A 20,202-nucleotide genomic window follows, 5' to 3' on the forward strand; every position below is an offset into this window, starting at 1 on the left:
ACACCCGCTGCAGCAGGGGTGGAGAAGGCACGGCGATTCTTACCTTGACCCTTAAGTGCTTTCACCCTGGGAGAAACTCATGTCCCCGCCAGGCCCGTTTTAGGGGATAAAGCGAGTTACATGGCTCTACCCTACTCCAAAGCACGGGGAAGGACAGTCCTGCCATGGGCCTGGAAGGAGAGGAGAGCTGGAAATATTAGAGAGAGACACTCATGTCGACCACACAGGCATTAGCCTTTTCTCATTCTGCCATAAATTGTTACTGCAAACACAGCTTCAGCCCGGCACCCATTGCAACCAGGTGGCGCCCGATAACCCCTACTGCGCAGAGATTCTGGAACGGCCACTGTCACGGATGATCTTTGGAAACCATAGAGCTCTGCCCTACAGAAGGCAAAGGAAGCGATTTCTGGGTGTTTGAAGTGAGTCCTACCTCCTGGACTAGAGCCCCCCCCCCACGTTTTCCTGGACACCATTTACCCCCAGTGATATTGGATAGTGGTGGTAAAATCATGGGTTCCTCAAGTTGCGAGGCACCCTGGGAACTCCTCTTATCTTCCAGGTGGGATGTGTGTGTGTGTTCTGTTCTGTGGCTTTCCCAGGGCCCCCACAGTTCATGATTAGCTCCTCGCAAGACCTACTTCGGGCTGGAAGTCTCCTGGCTCTGCTTGGCGATTTTCTGCTGCCCACCTCCTCCATCCTCTGCGCTGACCCATCCTCCTGGAAAAGCTGAACTGTCTCAAGCACAGGAACTTGGTCGGTCCGGCTTTCTGTTTTGTGTTTGGTCCCTCCCGAGGCTGGGGCTGGATCCTTACACTTGCCCGTTGTTCAGAGGGGCCAACAAGGAGGCTCTTCAGGACCTTTTCCTTTCCTTCCGGTTTTTTTGTTGTTTTGTTTCCAATTGGAGGGCTAGGAAATGGGTCATTTTAACAACTGCCACCACAGGGACTAAACTAAAATCATTTTAGAACGAGTACGAGAAATTTCTTCCCATTCCCCAATATCACCCCCTCTGATATGGTTTTGGAATATAGGTGAAGTCCGGTGGGGTCAGGTCTGGAGCTGACGACCAAGAAAGAATTCTCGAGACGTCTTTGGTGCAAAAAGGTTGTTTTATTAAAGTACAGGGACAGGATCCGTGAGCAGAAAGAGCTGCTGCGGTGGGGTTGAGGGGGTGGCTGATTATATACTATGGGGTTGGGGGAGGTAAGGAAAAAGGGAGGTTTGAGAAACAACTTTCATAAGTTAAGACCCACAGGATGCCCCACGCCTTGCCGTTGTCAAGTTACGATTGTTTACCCCTCTAGTAAGGCATTAACAGTAAGATAGTCGGGAGCTTCCTGGAGGAACATTACACTTTGCCCGCCTCACTATCTGTCAATGGGCTGTAGATTATAAGGACATTTAATTGTATTTACATTCTCCGCCGGAAGACCATTGATAGAAATGCTTTGTTCTTGTAAATTGCGAAGACTTTTGTAAACTGAGGGAGAATCCCGTCTTGTAGGATTGTGATCTCTATAAGATCTTAACTCTTAACTATTTGCTTTTCCTTTAGGGCAGCCAGGAGTGCAGAAGGAATGTCACATATATCTCATGGGGGGGGGCGGTGAGCTTCTGCTTTGTCCTCAGCTTGCCTTCTGTTCCCTCATCACCTACACACACACACGCGCGCGCGCGCACACACACACATGCACACCCCTCCCCGAGTTTTCTGTGGTTATTTTGATAACAGATGTAGGTTTGGCTGGGTGTAGGAAAACAGAGCCCATGCTTGTAACTTGTTCAGAACCCCTCCCTCTGATATCCCCAGAACAGTTCTGTGCCTTGCCCCTGCGCCCGTGGGCCGCTGCCGGCCTAACTAGTGCAGCTGCGGCTCTAACTCTCGAGACACCGTGAATCTGGGGGTCTCTATCTAGAGCCTGGGTTCCTGTGCCGCGGGCTGACTACGCGGATTCCTGAGCCGGTACCAGGGATTCTGACTCGGCGGGGCTGAGTTGGGGCGGGCATCCGCATCTTCACAAGCCCCCCCCCGCCCCGGGGCGGGGCNCGGGGCGGGGGGGGGCGCATAGAGCAGTGTTTTCTAGCCTGCCTTCCTGATGCTGCCATACCAGGGCGGGGGGACTGCGGGGGAGCTCTCCCATCTTTGGGGCAACACCACTTGGAGCAGCTTCTGAAATAAGGCTTCAGCCTGAGATTAATTCTCTTGATAAAAATAAATGGCACGGAGCCCAAGTGTTGCAGTTTGTTGTTTGAGACCAGAGTAAGCAGAAGAAAGAGCAGTGGAGCAGTGGCTTCCTAACCACCACCCTTTTGCTGCCATGGCTTTAGTTCAATAAAGAAGGTGTTTGCTCTCTGACCCTTTGGGGCAGGTGTAATTATCCTGTTTTTCGTGCCCTGGGGGGAATCAAACTGCAGAGACACCGCTCAGCAAATCCCAGGTCACTGTCTTCACAGAGACTGGTGAGCCTGTTTTTTCTGCCAGGTACTTTGGACCCGAGGGAAGGGAGTCCTATTCCTACCCTTCACAGCTTCCGAAGCCCTATTTGAACCAGGCCTTGGGAGGCAAACAGCTTCTCACTTGGATCCTAACAGACAGCAGTTCAAGGTCAGGGAGCTTGAATTTCCACTTTGTCGATAGGGGTGGCCCCTACCTGTTCCCCTTCAGGAGACCGGATGTTACAGCCAGTCTCGCCTACAGCACCTTACAGTGTGGCACCTTACAATGTCTCCGTGCAATTGGAATTTTCTTCCCCAAAGTTGGAAGACAGTATCTTTGGGGCCTCAGAGTTGGATCTGATAAACGGAAGGGACAAAGGTGGCCATTTTTGTGCCACCAATACTAACAGCACTGACAACCGAGGCTACCGATCACGGGCAAAGATCCGCAGGTGCAAGGGAAGATCTGTTACCTTGTGTGTAAATGGGATTTTTTCCTGTGAAATCTCAATACCTCCCTCAGGACATTGCCGGTCAGGTTTTTGTGCTACTCTCCTCTGATATTTACTCGTTGGGGATTTTACTCCCGAGAAATCACAGTGGCAACAGAATCATTTTGCCTCCATGAAGACGATGTCAGTCTTAAAAATCCAGGAATTTTTAAGGCAGGATTCCAACCTCATTACTGCCAGAAATAAGATTCACCCAAGGTGGAAGTGTCCTCTCTTAGAACTCAAATCCGTCTCAGAATGGCTTTTCTTTCCCCTTTGTTTTTGAAGCTAAGCAATTACTTTTTTTTAAGGAAAAAAAAGCTGTGCTAATGCACAAAACTCTCTTTCCCCTACATTTATTTGAAATTGAACGTAACAAAGTCAGTTCCAAGCAAGCACTATATATGAGTAATGCTTTTTGTCCATAAAAGAGCATTGACTCCAATGGTATGGGAGCGCTGATGCTCTCTCTGCTTTGTGTCCGCGTCCATAATGACAAAGTGCTCATGTCAGAGTGTATAATGAAACTATAAATTGTTTTCATGAATGCTCTGAATTTGGTCTTTTACAGGGCAAATGCAAAAGGTATTTAATGCCACATTTCACATACGTGAATAACACCTGACGGTGCAGTATATCCAGTAAAAGTAAAGAGTCCCAGTCAGGCTCACACTGGCCCGAGAGGTGGGTGATTATCAGGTTAGGGTGGTTCAGGGTCAGCGTGGGTGTGGGGGGATGGGGAGAAGGGAGGACGTGGAAATCCTGTCTGTCTGAGGAAGAGTTCCAGCTGGGTACACCCAACTGTTTGGGGGTAATCAAGGTGTAGCTAAAATACTTAGCTCATTTGGTCCCTGGGTAGTGGGTGCCTGTGTTGGAATTATGGAAGTTGTACACATCTTGGTGGAGTCAGTGAACAAACTTTCTCAGGTGGGCAAATGCTGGGTTGAATGGGCAAGTGAAATCTACTGCAGTGATTTATAGTTCAATTAAGTTATTTCTAATAACACTTTTTGTATTTCTTTATTATAGTGTAGCCATATGGGTTTATTCTAGAAAATTTAGAAAACACAGAAAAGCATAAAGAGTAAAATTGTAAAAAACACTTGACGAGTTGTTACTGATATTTTTACAAAATTTGTATTGAATAATCGTTCTGTGTATATCATTTCATTAGATTTTAATAATCTTACCTGAATATATAAATCCTTTTAAAACAAAATTTGGGTCCAGCTATCTATCTGTGTCACTTAAATAATGTTTTTCTTTTTTACTTCTATGTCAGTTAAATTATTTCAATCTGTTTATCCTGATGAGGTTGTGTAATATATAGGTAAGGTTCAGTGGGGTAGAGTCCAGAGCCCACGACCAAGAAAGAATTCTTGAGACATCTTTGGTGCAAAAATGGTGGTTTATTAAATAAAGCACAGGGACAGGACCCGTGGGCAGAAAGAGCTGCTGCACCAGGGTTGTGAGGGGTCACTGATTATATACTATGGGGTTGGGGGAGGTAAGGAAAAAGGGAGGTTGAGAAAATTCTTTCATATGTTAAAGAAGATTCAGAGGATACCGGAAGCCTTGCCATTGTCAAGTTAAGGTGGTTTTTCCCTCTAGCAAGGTGTTAACATTAAGATGGTTGGGAACTTCCTGGAGGATTATAAGGACGTTTAATTCTATCTATATTCCCTTCTGGAAGCTAGGTTATTGATAGAAATGCTTTGCTCTTGTAGACCGCTAAGACATTTGTAAACTGAGAGAGACACAAGTCTTGCAGGATTGTGGTCTCAATAGGCCAACTATTTCTTTTTCCTTCAGGGCAGCCAGGAGTGCCTGAGGAATGTCACATACATCCCATGAGGGGGGGTTGTGGGGTGTCAGTTTCTGCTTTGTCCTCAGCTTGCCTTCCGTTTCCTCATTAATCCCAGTTTGCTAAAGTTCATGAACATCCAAGGTTTTGGTTCTGTCATGAGGGGAGTGTGTCAGGTACCAGCAGTCTGTATATTGTAAACCTACCGCATATGTCATTTACTGACCGACTGTTAAAAACAAAAAACTCCGCAAAACAAAACCAACCATGCAGGGGCGTGAAATACACGTGAAATACATGTGAAATACACTAGGTCTATTGACGTTTTTGACCAGCTGCTTGGATTTGTTTGTTTTGCAGTACCTAGTGTGTAAAAGAAAGCTGGAGAGTAAAAAGGAAGCCCTGCTGATCCTCTCCAAGGAGCTGGACACATGCCAGCAAGAAAGGGACCAGTACAAACTCATGGCCAATCAGCTTCGAGAGCGCCACCAGTCCCTGAAGAAGAAGTACCGGGAGCTGATCGTAAGTGTTACGTCACGGCGACGTTCTTATGCCCTCATTAAGATAGAAAGTGGGTTAAGCTGGAATTAAAATTTTAAAAAGAAAAAAGAAGAGAAAGTAAGTGAGGGTTTTAACATGCCAGTTCTCAAAAAAAAAAAAAAAAAAAAAAGATCACATTCAAACAGTTCCAAAGTGGAAAAATGAAGTGAAGGTTGTCACCCCCGTTTCCTCCCAGTCGCTAGCGAATGTGTGTAGGCTTCCAGACTGCCTGCTCTGGCACCTGTGAAATATGCACATATACGTAGTGTTTGTACGTGCCTCCTGATTAATGTATTTGTATGGGGCTTTTTATCCTTTATGTTGCTGCTGTTTTCTTTTCTTTTTCTTTCTTTCTTTCTTCCTTCCTTCCTTCCTTTCTTTCTTTCTTTCTTTCTTTCTTTTTTTTTAAGAAATCTCTACACCTGGGTGTGGCTAGAACCCCCCACCTGGGGATGGGGAGTTGCATGCTCCACTGACTGAGCCAGCCAGGTGCCCCTGCATGGGGCTTCTTAAAGAGGATTCGTATTTTAAATCAACGCTAATCCAGAAGCCACTAGCTACATGTGATCATTTACATTTCATTTCAAATTAGTTAGAATTCACTCAAATTGAAAACTCCGTTCTTGAGTCTCAGCACATTTCATGGGCCCAGTCCCCTGCAGGTGGCCCGTGGGTACCGTACGGGATTCCGTGGATATAGACTTCCGGGATGGCCACTGTACTGGGCAGCGAGATAGAGAGCATTTCCATCATTGTAAGGGGCTGTTCGTCAGCACTGTGTAAACGTTGTTCCAGCACCTGCTTTTCACTCAGTACTTTGTCTGGGTCATCTTTCTGGGCCATACATACAAACTTAATTCACTTTTTAAAACAGTTGCATTGTAAGATTTCTCTAATTTCGTTAACCCTTCCCTTATCCCGGGCGTTTAGGTTCTCTCTGGGTTTTCACACGGCAAGATTTTTAAGCATACAGATTATACTGAGATGGAGGGTACCAACCGCAGAGCAGTATTTTGTATTCTACTTTTTTCTCTCACAGATACGATCTCTGTTTTTGAGTGCAGACCTGATGACTAACATTCATCTGTCTGTGCTGGCATCATTCAACTGTCCTGGAGCAGAAATAGAATAGGAAGATTCCATGGGTTAAAATAATGCTGACTTACATTTGGGCTGCATGGGAGAGAAGAGTACTCGTTTGCTGAGCATTTATACCTTCACCTGAGCTCTTCCTATTCCCAGGTGGCACCAAAAGGGGTGGAGGGGATTAAATCCTTTTAAGACAGAAAGTCTGATAGGACTGGAAATTCTCAGTTAATTCTCTTTCATTTTGAGCATATCCCATCCCCTCTTCCCTACCGCCCCCCAGAATCGTTTGGCCCATAGGGAAAACTCAAGCATGTGTGTGTCCACTATCATTCCTTTGGATCTAACTATTTAAAAGACAGAGTCAACTCAAACCAGATGAAATATTGTCTCAGTTTTGGCTCTGCTCAAAAACAATATTCATAAATCTAGTTTATTCATGCATTTACTTGGTTCATATGGTTTTGGAAAGTATATAGGTTTGGTCCTAAGTGGAACTGATTTCCTAGAGGTTTTTCCAAAATTACTGGTTCAGTTTATGCTTAATTTTTTTAAAAGTATATTTGAGGGGCACCTAGGTGGCTCACTCGGTTAAGCATCTGCCTTCGGCTCAGGTCATGATCCCAGGGTCCTGGGATCCAGCCCCACGTTGGGTTCCCAGCTCAGTGGGGAGCCTGCTTCTCCCTCTCCCCCCTGCTCTTGCTCTCTCTCTCTCAAATAAAAAAAAATCTTTAAAAAAAAGTATGTTTGAATTTGGTTCAGCACACTATTGATAACGGAGGGCAGGAGTGGGAGGGTCTGAATTTAGTTCAGAGTTTGGTTCAGTTCCTTAAATCAAAGCACACCTTTTTTTTTTTTTTTAAAGTGTAACATTTGTTTCTTTGTAGGATGGAGATCCGTCACTTCCCCCTGAAAAGAGGAAACAGGTAAGACTTATTCCTGAAGTTTGGTAACTCTTGGATTGTTCAAACTGATGTCTAACTATGACTGGGGGAGGGGGTCAGAGGATCCAAAATGTATAGAGAGCTTCTCTTAGCTTCCCAGAATCCTTTTGTGTTACATAGGGTGTTAGTAGAGAAACGCTTTTTGAGAAGAGGGGTTGGCGATGGGGGGGTGTGTGTGTGGAAGGAGACCCAGTAAGGTCCAGAAAGGGGGAAGAGCGCACACGAGTTGACAGCCTTCCCTTTCTTGTTGCGAATCCTGTCAGGAGCCATGAGTTGGGAGCTCATATTGTTCATGGATGGATTCTGTTCTTCTATTTTGCTTCTATCACTTCAGGCTTTTAAAAGTCCTCTTACCAGCAAAACTCACATGTTCTTTTCTACTAAATGGTAGCCAACATTATGGGTGAATCCATTTTTTTCCCTACAGATTTTAGATACTTACTTGTGTCATTGAACAAATCCTTACTTATTTGTGGATCTGTTTCTGAACTTTCTGTTCTGTTCTGTTCCAAAGAGCTTCCTGTGTAGTCCTGGGATTGTACCACATTATTCCAATGATTTTGGCTTTATAATACTTGTGACATCGGTTTAGGCTAATCTCCTTCCCTTTGCTCTTGCTATGCACGTGTTTCTTACTTGTTAATTTTCCCAGATAAAACTTACCAACATTTTATCAGCCTTCCTCTCATTCTACCAAAACAAAAAACCAGCCTATTGTAATTTTGATTGGGTCTTCATTAAATTTATAGACTAATTTGGGGACAGTGAAGATTTTGATAACATTATGTTCAGGAATATCATAAATTGTATTTCTTTTACTCCAGCTGTGTACAAACATATATGTGTTGTTGTTTTCCAAAGATACCTCTGTCAGACCTTTCCTCAACTTGGTAATTGTTCTCTACTGACATGCCCTGAATTTCAGCTTTTTATGGGCTTTAAGGGAGCCCAGATGATGGTGATGTTAATGCTGTGTGTTCCACGTTATGGAGAAGCCTCTGCCCCAGACCAGGGCTTCGAAAGTGGGAGATGCAAATAAAGATACAGGAATTGTTTTGTCTCTTCATAGCTATAATGGCCAACTCAACATCCTGTTTTTGTTCATTGACGATATACCTGATGTCACATGTAAACTCGTTGGGTCGCTTCCTTGAGATTTTTGTTGCTGGGTAAATAGTATGCCCAAGACACACACACACACACACGCACACACACACATGCACACACACACACACACACACACGGGACTTTGGCCCTTAGACAGCAGCGCAACTCAGTCCTGTGGTTACCCACTTGGTTATTTAGTTCTGCTCATTCGTATCCTGTCTTCCTATTTTATCTGATTATTTTATAATCCTCCAGGTTTGACCTAAAGTTAAATTTTTCTATGGAGCTAATTTTTTTTAAACAAAATTACAAGGGTAATTTTATCATGAATGTCTAAAAATTGGGCTCCTTAATCTGGAATTGCTAGATGTTTTTGTGTTTTTGTTGGCTCTGAACAGTCATCTTTATTGATATTTTCTAGTTTGTTAGTATTCATGAAGGAGTTTTACAGTTTAAGTGAATTCACGTTCCGTGACTTTATAATAAAAAATTTACATTGACTGAGGAGAATCTGAAGAATTCCAGTAAGTCTGTCAAGCTGCATTCATATAGCTCTGAAAANTAATTTTTTTTTAAACAAAATTACAAGGGTAATTTTATCATGAATGTCTAAAAATTGGGCTCCTTAATCTGGAATTGCTAGATGTTTTTGTGTTTTTGTTGGCTCTGAACAGTCATCTTTATTGATATTTTCTAGTTTGTTAGTATTCATGAAGGAGTTTTACAGTTTAAGTGAATTCACGTTCCGTGACTTTATAATAAAAAATTTACATTGACTGAGGAGAATCTGAAGAATTCCAGTAAGTCTGTCAAGCTGCATTCATATAGCTCTGAAAAAACAAGTTCAATGTCCTAAGCGCTGGCTTTTTAGATTTGAATATGGTGTTCAGTTAATGTCCCTTTGGGATTTGTACAGTAGTGTGACTTTGGCTTTTTATTCCTTCCTGCCTGGGTTGGAACCTCTGACTTGCTGCATGAGATAGGAAGGGTTGGGGTACAGACGACCAAAATTCTAAAGTGTTTAAACAATAAAGAAATCAATGGTCTTGCATAACCAGAAGTTCAGAGGTAGTGCATCCTACTTCTTCTCCATTGTGTATATTCCTTCTCTCCATTGTGCCGCACTTGGCAAATAAAAACACAAGACACCTCGGGGGCGACTGTGGGAGGGCATAGTTGGTCAAGCATCCAACTCAAGCATCGGCTCAGGTCATGATCTCAAAGTGGTGAGATTGAACCTGGAGTTGGGTGCCACGTTGAGCCCCTGTGTTTGTCTGCATGCACATGCTGTCTCTCCAAATAAATAAATAAATCTTAAAAAAAATACAGGACACTTGGGAAATTTGAATTTCAGATAGACAATTAAAACTTTTTTAGTATACGGGCGCCTGGGTGGTGCAGTCCTTAAGCGTCTGCCTTGGGCTCAGGGCATGATCCCGGTGATCTGGGATCGAGCCCCACATCAGGCTCCTCTGCTGGGAGCCTGCTTCTTCCTCTCCCACTCCCCCTGCTTGTGTTCCCTCTCTCGCTGGCTATCTCTCTCTCTCTGTCAAATAAATAAATAAATAAAATCTTTAAAAAAAAAACTTTTTTAGTATAAAAGTATGGCCCTTGGGGCACCTGGGTGGCTCAGTCGGTTAAGCACCTGACTTTTGATCTCAGCTCAGGTCATGATCTCAGGGTCCCAAGTTTAAGCGCCCTGTTGGGCTCTAGGCTGGGCATGGAATTTATGCCAAAATGTTATTTGTTATTTATCTATAATTCAAGTTGAACAGGGCATCCCATATTTTATCCGACCACTCTACCATCTTTCTCTCTTGAAGAGAAAGAGAACTCTTGAACTTTCTCTTCTTCTTTGCTTAGAAGAAAGAACTTCACTTTCTTCTAAGGCTGGTTCCCCTAAGCAGGAGAGGCAAAACCCCCAGCTATGGAATGGAAGTGTTTCTCTCCAGTCTAATTGGGCTAGTGTAGGACATGCTCCCGTTCCTGGTCTGCTAACATTCATTCCCCAGGAGAGTGCCATGTGTTGATTGGCTTCGATTAATCACCTAGGATAGAAGGGCTGTGAGGAAGCCAGCAGTGACACCCAGGAAACTAATTGTCTGGCATTGGGAAGGTTCCTTTGCATGTCTGAGTCTCTGCAGTCTCATCCATAAAATGGGGATAAATATGGAACCCACCACACAGTGGTACCAGCAGAGGCCTCCCCAAGGTGCCTGGCAAAGCATGAGTACCAATAAGTATTTATCATCCTTTCCTTCTCCTCCTCATTCCCCTTAAAAATTTCTTTTTAATCAGTTGTATATTAGTGTGTTGACTGTCCCTCACACAGCCAGCCGTACGAGGTGGGTGCTATCATTAGTGTCGCCATCTGACAGATGAGGAAATTGAAGCATATGGTGGTCAAGGAAATTACCGCAGGGGAATGACGTAATTCATGGGTGTTGGAGCCAGAGTTTGAACCCCTGCTGTCCGCTCAGAGCTCATGCTCAGAGCCACCATGACTCAGTACCTATTTATGGAGCACCTAATGGGTGTCTTGGGCTAATTTAGACAGTGGGGACACGGGTGTGAGAAAATTCAGACTCAAATCCCCAAGCTTGTGGAACTCGCATTGCAGTTGGGATGACAACACCCTTGTTTCCCCGGGAATGTCTCCGTTTTGTCCTGGCATAATTTGTATTAGCGCTCCTTTTTACCCTCCAAAACCTCTTGGTTTAGATGATAAATAACATAGTCACCTTAATTCTAGTAGAGATGCTATGAACAAACAGTAAACAAAATAATTAAAATATATTGGATGTTAATGGCCTTTGGTGGCATGGAGAGAAAAATACAGCCCAAAGCAAGGGAGAGAATTCTGGCTTAGTAATGGAAGAGATGTCTTCAAAAATAGTGGTGGAAAATAGTTCCAGGATTTGGAAAAATGAACAATTTTACCCATTCAAAATATGTTTTTTAAATTTTATTTTTCTTGGGGTGCCTGGGTGGCTCAGTCATTAAGTGTCTGCCTTTGGCTCAGGGTGTGATCCCGGCGTTCTGGGATCGAGCCCCGCATCAGGCTTCTCTGCTGGGAGCCTGCTTCTTCCTTAGCTGGAAGCAGACAGCTTTGCCACACATGTGACAGGCCTGGAAGAGAGAGGCACCATGATTTTCCTCACTTTTTCGCCTAGCAGGAAGTGGGTATAGAAGCATGCACTCTGACCTAGTGTCTCCTATATTACATTACATGTTTATCCCAAAGGCAAGACAGTGGGTAATGGGGCGCCTGGGTGGCTCAGTCGTTCAGTGTCTGCCTTCGGCTTAGGTTGTGATCCCGGGGTCCTGGAATTGAGCCCCACATCAGCTCCCTGCTTGGTGGGAAGCCTGCTTCTCCCTCTCCCACTCCCCCTGCCTGCGTTCCCTCTCTTGCTGTGTCTCTGTCAAATAAATTTAAAAATCCTTAAAAAAAATAAAAAGACAGTGGGTAAAGTATTGACTTCTCCAGCTGCAAAGCAAGTACACTTTATTTAGGCAGAAGGCACTGGAACAAGAACCAGCTGTCAGGTGAACAGATGGGACATGGAGGCCAAAGATCCACATACTGGAAGAGGAGAAGATGCCACACGGAGCCATCTCATTGCCCGTCAGCCTTGTTTCTTGATTGTGAAGGAGGAATTTCTATGGCCTTTACTTCACTCTTCCCCTGCTCATGTCTCAACTCAGAGGGAGACATCGCTGTGATCAGTGTTTCGGGCGGGATGTTTGTGTCCCCCCAACATTCATATGTTAAAACTCTGCTCCCCAGTATGATGGTATAAGAAGGTAGGGCCTCTGAAAAATGGTTAGGATAAGAGGTCATGAAAGTGGAGCTATCATGAGTGGGATTAGTGCCCTTCCAGAAGTCACGAGAGCGCTTGCTTTCTCTGCTCTGCTCTCTGCCCCCTGAGGATGCCCCAAGGAGTCACTACCAAAGAGGGCTCTCACCAGAGCCTGACCACACTGACACCCTGGTTTCAGATTGTCAGCCTGTAGAACTCTGAAAAATCATCTTCTGTGGTTTATAAGCTCCCCCCCCAGACTATGGTATTTTGTCATAGCAGCTTGAGGTGACTACAGATGTGTCTGAGGCTTCTGGAATGTGGGTAGAAACAATAGCACATCCTCAACCGTGGTAGTGTTTTGTGTTTCTCAGAGACCATATATGCATGCATGGATGTACAAATGTGATCTCGCAACTGTCTCCTGAAGTCACAGTGGCAAGTTAGGTCTTCCACAGAGTCGCAAGGCAGCCTCGCGGCTCGCAGCAGGTGGTAAGAGCCTGGGTTCTGGTGTCCAATAGAACCGATGTGAATTTAACCCTTCCGCTTGTCAGTGGGTGATCTCGGGCAAGCTGCTTACCCTTTCTTAGATTCACATTCTTCCCCTCCAAAGTCAACGTAAAAATGAGACGTACTCAAAGCTCCTCTGAGGAATCGGTATAATGGTCATTGTGCTCATCGCCTGGTACTTGCTGAGTACTCAATGAATGTTGGCTAGTTTCTGTTTTTCCCGTGACTTGTCCAAGGTCACACGGCCAGTTCATAGAGCAGCACTAAAATCCAGATCTGCTAGCTTATACTTCTGTGTTCTCAATCAGGTTTTTTGTTCTATATTTGACTCTTGGACTGAGTGGGGAGGAAGCATACATTTAACCTAACCCATTTTGGAAGTCTGGAGACGAAGGGCTTTGAAGGGCTTAGAAGTGGTGGAGAACCAGAAACAGCTCGGAATCTTTACCTGGTAAAGCCAGTGTTCTTTCCCATGGCAACCAAGGGTCTGGTCATAAATATCTTCCTGCCTCTTTTGTCTCCTCCTCAGAGGACAGACCAGAACTTTCATGTTGGTAGTTCCAGAAATATAGTTGTCGAGGCTTTCTTTTAGAACTTAGAATCCCTTTTAAAACAACTCAATTCCCAATGACAAATCATCCGTTAAGGAAGCTGTGAAGAAATCGTGACAACAGCGATGCACTAATCACTTCTCATGGGATATTGAAATGAAAACATCTTCTTGATACTCTAGGCAGAAGCATACACCTCTTCGCCGCAGTGAGAGATCACCGGAAGATCTCAGACAACCCTCTCAGTATTTTTCTTTTGTTAAACAAGCAATTCCTCCAAAGGAAGCAAAGGGAATTTAAATTATCTTGGGTTCATGTTCTTAGAAGATGGGACTCTTGGGGTCACAGCAGCACATTCTCCCCATTCAGACTCTTCCTTGAATAAACAATCAAATGCGTCTTTGTCTTCTCCCGTTTTGATTTCAAGCCGACGTACCATGGGAGGTATTCCTGCTGGTTTAAGAGGGAGTCTTTGCTTTCTTCCCTTAAAGAGTGACGCTTATTTCAAAGGTGACATGTGCCAGAATGCCGAGCCTGGATAAATCAGAGCGTAGAGTGGCCCTTTGTGGGATGGGGGGGAGCCTTTAACTTCGGTAGAAAAGTCTTCTTAGTCAATCTTATTTTCATTCCCCGGTGACTACAAATCAGAGCAACTTTGTACATGAATCCTGGATTTGAGGCTCACAACCTAAAATTTCCTTCGGAGATCTCAAGTGCTTTGAGATGTTTCGTTTCATGACTCCGAACAGTACGACTTTCCTGATCCACCAGGGAAACTGGGAAGAGATCAGGTGCAGCTTGCGGGAGCCCCTCCCAGGCCTTAGTAACTGTAACTTCATTCCGAGCATTAGAGCATCTTGCTATCAGCTCTGTGGATCCTTGCAGGGAGTTTGCGAGCAAGGCGGGAGCGCCCCCCAATTTATAGGTGAGGATGTTTAGGCTCGAGGAATCTAGAGAACTTGAGAGGAGGCAGGTGCAGAATCGTAATGGCCAAGATGAAGCAAACATCCGTGTCAACAGCAACCTCCCAAAACCTGTGGACAAGCGTTTGCCTGTGGGCCTGGAAATGCTTTCCTTCCAAGCCTGTGTTTTGAGGTTAAGAGGTGGGAGCAGGCTGCTGAGGGCTCCTTTCACAGCCAAAATAATAATAATAATAATAATGCATGGAATGAGCTCTGGGTGGTTGTTTCTGTGTAAATAGGAAAACTGTCACTGTGGCACTTGCTATGAATAGGGGACCCTTGCTCAGCAAAGCAAGTCTTGTTTATTACTATTAACACAGGAGTCGCTGTAGACCAAAGCAGTGGAGTCGAAATTGCAATTAAATTTGCTGTCAATCACACTGCTCTAGGATACTTGATGTTTCATCACACATTTTTAAAAACATATTCTTGTTTAATCTAGTACTTTGCCCTACTGAGGTACTTCTTTAAGGAGTCTACAGGATCTAACTTTTTTTTTTAAGATTTTATTTATTTATTTGAGAGAGAGGGAGAGCACACACGATAGAGAGTGCCAGTGCAAGAGAGAGAGAGAGACAGCGTGAGAGGTGGGGAGGGGCAGAGGAAGAGGGAGAAGCAGACTCCCCACTCGAACCCAGGCCAGGACCCTGGGATCATGACCTGAGCTAAAGGCAGATGCTTAACCCACTGAGCCACCCAGGTGTCTCAGCACAGCATCCAACTTTTTGACACCTTGTCCAGCAGCATAGTTTCTAAGTCTGATCTCTGTCTCTTTCCCCCTCTCTGTCTCTTTTCCTTACTGTTCTTCAGGAAGTGCGTACATCAAGGTTTTACCTGTCTCTCTCTCTCTTACCTTTTTTCCTTCCCACTTTTGATTCCCACTTTTGATATGTCAGCAAATTGAGAAGTAATTTACAGGACTTTCTGGCATACATCATTGTTACATTGTGATGTAGACTAACTTTTCTGTGGCTCAGTTACTGCAACGATATGTATCTAATAAATTATAGAGGGTCAGGATGACGTGAGGGATTGTCCCTGGAGTGTTGCCCCCAGCCCCTGGTCGCGGGTCTGAATTATTTAAGGACTCAGGTGGAAACATGTGGCCCGTCCCTTTTTCTGCTCTTCCCAGTGTCTGGGCTAGTGCAGGGATGAAAGGTTAATCTTGAACTTTTCAACGCTTTCTTTTATTTTGTGTTTTTTTCACCCTGTACTCTTAGGTTCATTACATGGGGGCCTGCAAATTTAACTAACAAAAGACAGAAGGAAAAGTGTACAATTTTATGGCTATTTTATGTGTATGGGAGTTCACAGAAGAAGTGAAACTCAAAGAAGTGGTTGGCTCAGGGGCTTATATACCATTTTAATAAAAGAAGGGGGGTTTGGGCTTCAAGGGATAATCAGCTATGGGAAAGTGACTAGGAAATGTAAAAGGAAATTAATGGGAGCTAAGGGCTATTTCAGTAAGGTTTGTTTATGCAGACTCCTTGGGGTCCCTCGAGTGGCTCTCTGGTGATAGGTTGCTTTCTTCTTCCTGGTATGGAAGAGGGCAGGTCACCTTCACAATGGGAAATTTATGCCCTGTTTTTAGGCAGAAATAGGGAGGAGGTAAGGGAACTCTGTATCTGTTGATTCTCAATTGCCTTCAGCTCAAAATGTCCTTATGGCAATGTGGAATATTTTGGAGTGACATATTCTGATCCCCTTCATATCCATCTTTACTTTTCTTACTTCTGGGAGAAAAATGGTATATAGTGGATCCTTTTCTCCCCACCTGAAGGATTCAGGGTGGTTTCCTCTAACTTGGGTCATGAAATCCCCTCCTCGTGAGCCAATGTTGATTACTTGATCATTGAAAACAAGAGTCCTTAACAGTGGTTGTCATTGCCGACTGTGATATATCGTTTATTTTTTAAATCTCCCTGCCATCACTTCTTATAAGTGTATTAAAAGTGTACTGCATCTAGAATGTAAACTGTTCCGACATACTTTATGGCTCTTATAGAGGAATCTGAAACCCAGTGGTAGAGGCAAGAGCTAGAGCCTAGGATGCAGTGGGACTTGAAGAAAGCTGGATGAATAGCTCCCTTGGCCCACGTGACTATCTGCCTTAGTGAGAATGTCTGCCCCGCAAAAGGCGGAAAGGTTGGGGTGAGATCCACATTGCTCTTTCACCTTCCAGATCTCTGCTTTCACAATAACTGTCAGGATTTGTGGCCTCCGTCTCTGTGCAGAGAGAATTGCTGTGAGCGTCAAGGCGCCCACACCAAGGGCTGGCCTTGGCAGCACGCTTGTGCAGACATCGCTGGTAATTGGGGGTTGAATTGCTCCTTGATGAAGGTGTGTCTGAATCCTTTCCGCCTCGAGTGTCCCAGCTACATTCTCATCCAATCTCGCTCGCCTCTCCTCCCCCATCACAATGTTAGTCAACTTACAGCTAGGAAGAGTCACTTTGGTATACGAGTCGTACGATATATGCCACTGTATTCATTCCCCTGTTACCAGAGCTAAAATGTCAACCTTTGACGTTGGCCCCGGCTAGATCTGAATATTTAAAAGAGGCTTCTTTTTAAACCTTTTTACGGTTTGCTATTTATGCTACCTCCGGCCCCAGAGATTTAGACAAAATGATCTCTCAGTTTGGTTCTCCTTCCCTGAGAAAGCCTTCCCAGCTTTAGGCGGTCTGCCACTTGTTCTTTGACGTTTCCTTTACATAGTGCCGCTATTGCCCACCGATGGTCACAGAGTCCTTCTCAATAACACGGAGACAAAACGCTGTGCATAGCTGATAAATTATAAGCAGGCACCACGTGTTGGCTTGATGGATTGTTAGAGGGAGCGCGTGTGAGTCACGGCTGTTATTTTTGGTCAAAAGAATCGTGTGAACTTTTCTCCTCTATTTTGAGTGCTTTCAAATGGACTACTTTTCTTTTTCTTTTTTTTTCCTCCTTAAGGTATATGTCAAGGAATTAGGTACCCTATCAGAGCAGTCATTTTCCAGTTCCCAAACTTATTGTTTTGGTGTTGAGGAGGCGGAAGGACTGAAAAGACTGAATAGAAAAGAAATGTGTGTTGACAAGTAACCCAGCCTGAGAAATGTGAAATTACAGTCCCCGGCTTTGAAGCGGGGTGCCTCCCCCACCCGACCCTACCGGGAGGGTCAGTTTCAAAGCGGGGTAGATTTACTAGAACCCAGCATGGAGGCTCTGTGCTCCTAACTGACTGCCACTCTGCGGCTACTATAGAAATGCCTGGCTTTATTTTGGTAGAATTCTTTTCAGCCGGCTGCAGGGTAGATAATGGTTGGCAGTCCCATCGCTGGCTCTGTAGTAAATGTTGTTTCCTGAAGCAGCCCTGTCCTTTGCTTCGCATCGCACTGGAACCTTTGATGTGTATACCGGATTGCCTGCCCTGTGCTAATAGCCAAATACCTGGGAGCTCTGTCGAGGAGGAGCTCGGTGCTTTTCAAAGTGAGGCCCAAGGACCATGCCGGGAGGTAGGCTGCTTGCTTCTGGTCCATGATAAACATAGAAACTGAGGAAGTGTTTGGAAACTTCTATGGCAGTTTGACAGCATGATTTTATGTCTGTTGAATTTACCAAACACTTGGGGGTTTTATCCTGATGTCACTTTAAATTCATTTTTTTAAAGATTTTATTTATTTACTGAGAAAGAAAGAGAGAGAACACAGAGGAGAGCGAGAAGGAGAAGCAGACTCCTTGCTGAGCAGGGAGCCCAACGTGGGACTCGAACCCACAACCCTGAGATTATGACCCGAGCCAAAGGCGGACGCTTAACTGACTGAGCCACCCAGGCACCCAAGTTCATTTTTCTAGTAATTGATTTTCATTGTATTTTACAAAAGTTCTGCTCTGTGCCGGGTTGGAGGTAGAGAACCAGCCCTTCCCCACTGACAGATTGAGTTGTACTGGCTCAGCAACTGCTTGACGCTAGCGAATGGACATCAGGCTCTTCCCGCTACCTGAGGGGCTCAAGCCACTGTTGATTCAAAGAGGAAAGATTGGGGCCCGGGTGGCTCAGTCGGTTAAGCATCTGCCTTCGGCTCAGCTCATGATCCCAGGGTCCTGGGATCGAGCCCCACATTGGACTCCCAGCTCAGCAAGGAGCCTGCTTCTCCCTCTTTCTCTTCCGTTTGTGTCCTCTCTGTTGCTCATTCTTTCTTTCAAATAAATAAATAAAATCTATTTTAAAAAAAGGAAAGATTAAGGGTATTGCAGATACTTTTTGGGGGGGGTGTCTTTTATTAAGTTTCCACTGGTACTCTTTTTAAAATTTTATTTTAATTTAATTCTGGTAGAGTTCACATGCAGTGTTATATTAGGCTCAGGTGTGATTCCACAACTATGCATTACTCATTGCTCGTCATGGTAAGTGTCCTCTTGATCCCCTTTCCTGTCATTCTCAGAAGCATTTGTTTCTGAGCGCTCCTTCCGCTGGTTAGGAAGAGGCAGGTCCTGTGAAGGTGAATTTTGCTGTGTCTCCTGCAGAGGGGATGCTGAGATACTGCTTCCGCTCCCCTCCTTGGGGCCGGTCCCTCCGGTCTGTGAGGGAGCGATTATGCTTGCTGAGCTAATGTCTGGGAAATGGTCCGGGGTTCCGTGGCGGGAAGGCAGGGGCAGCCCACTTGTGCTGCCATGGGCTGAGGAAGGAGAGCTGCAGATGGAGGGGAGGAACCAGGAAAGGGAAGACAAGGGTTGAATCATCACTGCACTGCGGTCCCTGAGGTCGGCCTGCTCTTGTGGCCTTGAACTGCTCTCCAAAATGGAAATCGTGTGATTTGATAAGAGAGGGAGCAAGGGAAGCCAGGTGCCTTTTCCCCTAGCTGGAACGTTACCCCCCTCCCATGCACAGGGCTCACGCCAGCTCTCTCTGCTTTTTTAAGTCTTGGTTTAAATGTGGTCCTTTCCTCGGGCACGTTCTGTTCCCTTTGCCCACTTTATTTTTCTCCATAGTACTCATCATCCAAGCACTGGATCATTCTGTATTTTATAGCAGCATAAAGTAGCTAATGTAATATCATCTATTCAGATGTGAGTTTACAAGGGCAAGGTGTTTTGTCTGTATTGCCCACTGCTGTATCCAGACTCTAAAAACAGTGCTTAGCACATGGTAGGTGCTCAATAAATCTTTGTTGTAAAGCAAATGGATGAATAAGAAACAGTGAAGGGGCAGGATCCCAGAAGAGCCAGTTGTGTCCAAGGAGGCATTCAGCCATGTCTACCCAACTGTTCACTGACTGGTTGAGTTGGGGCCACTGGAAGGACACAATCAAGAGGACCTAACCGACCCTTTAACTGTCACCTACTGCATACGAAGCACTGTAGGATGTGTCCAGTGTTATTCAATTTAGGCATCCCATCAGCACAGGAGGTACGTGTGGTTAGCTGCATTTCCGAATGGGGAAACTCAGGAGGTTGAGGAATTCACCCGCGGTCACCCAGCCTGTAAGTGGCAGAGCTGCGATTCAGCTTAGTTGATCTGATTTCCAAAAATTTCTGAAAATAGTCAGTGGGTCACAGTGTCTCTTGGGTTTTTTTTGCTTTTGTAAGTGTAAGATGGGAATTAATTTTCCACATCCTTCACCAAATTTTATCTGATAAGAATGGAAATCTGAGAAAATCAGAATACAACTATTCTAAAATATGAATCATGCACATATGAGGTTGCAAATGGGATCACATTGTTGAGTAATACAGGGCTTGGTTAAATCCAACCAGTGGGGATGAGTCAGGTGTCCATGCAAGACTCTGTACGCAGCACTGGCTTTGGTGTTGGTACATACTGTTACTATTCCATATTCTTCCCTAGGCTGAGACCACAACCTCCAGACTCAGCCTATTGTCTCTCATGTAGAAAATATTTACGGAGCGTCTACTAGGTGCTTGGGGTAGATCCATAGAGAAAACAAAGTTCCTTGCCCTCCATGGCACTTCTATTTCTGTAGGGA

At 44.8% G+C, this 20,202-nt stretch overlaps 1 protein-coding gene across 2 annotated transcripts in view; it reads left to right on the forward strand.

Moving 5' to 3' along the window:
* The first annotated feature begins 3,494 nt into the window (after positions 1–3,494).
* The window catches only part of CCDC149 (coiled-coil domain containing 149), a 67,354-nt gene continuing 50,646 nt past the window's right edge, over positions 3,495–20,202 (forward strand). Inside the window, exons 1-3 of one of the 2 annotated variants that reach the window (XM_019809985.2) lie at positions 3,495–3,614; positions 5,095–5,256; positions 7,248–7,286. In XM_019809985.2, coding sequence (XP_019665544.1) covers positions 5,197–5,256; positions 7,248–7,286 — 99 coding nt within the window. In that variant the 5' untranslated portion in view covers positions 3,495–3,614; positions 5,095–5,196. The remainder of the gene's footprint in view (positions 3,615–5,094; positions 5,257–7,247; positions 7,287–20,202) is intronic. The other variant, XM_019809986.2, reaches the window with a different exon arrangement.

This window comes from Ailuropoda melanoleuca, chromosome 11 (assembly GCF_002007445.2).
Source record: "Ailuropoda melanoleuca isolate Jingjing chromosome 11, ASM200744v2, whole genome shotgun sequence".
Classification (NCBI taxonomy): Eukaryota; Metazoa; Chordata; class Mammalia; order Carnivora; family Ursidae; genus Ailuropoda; species Ailuropoda melanoleuca.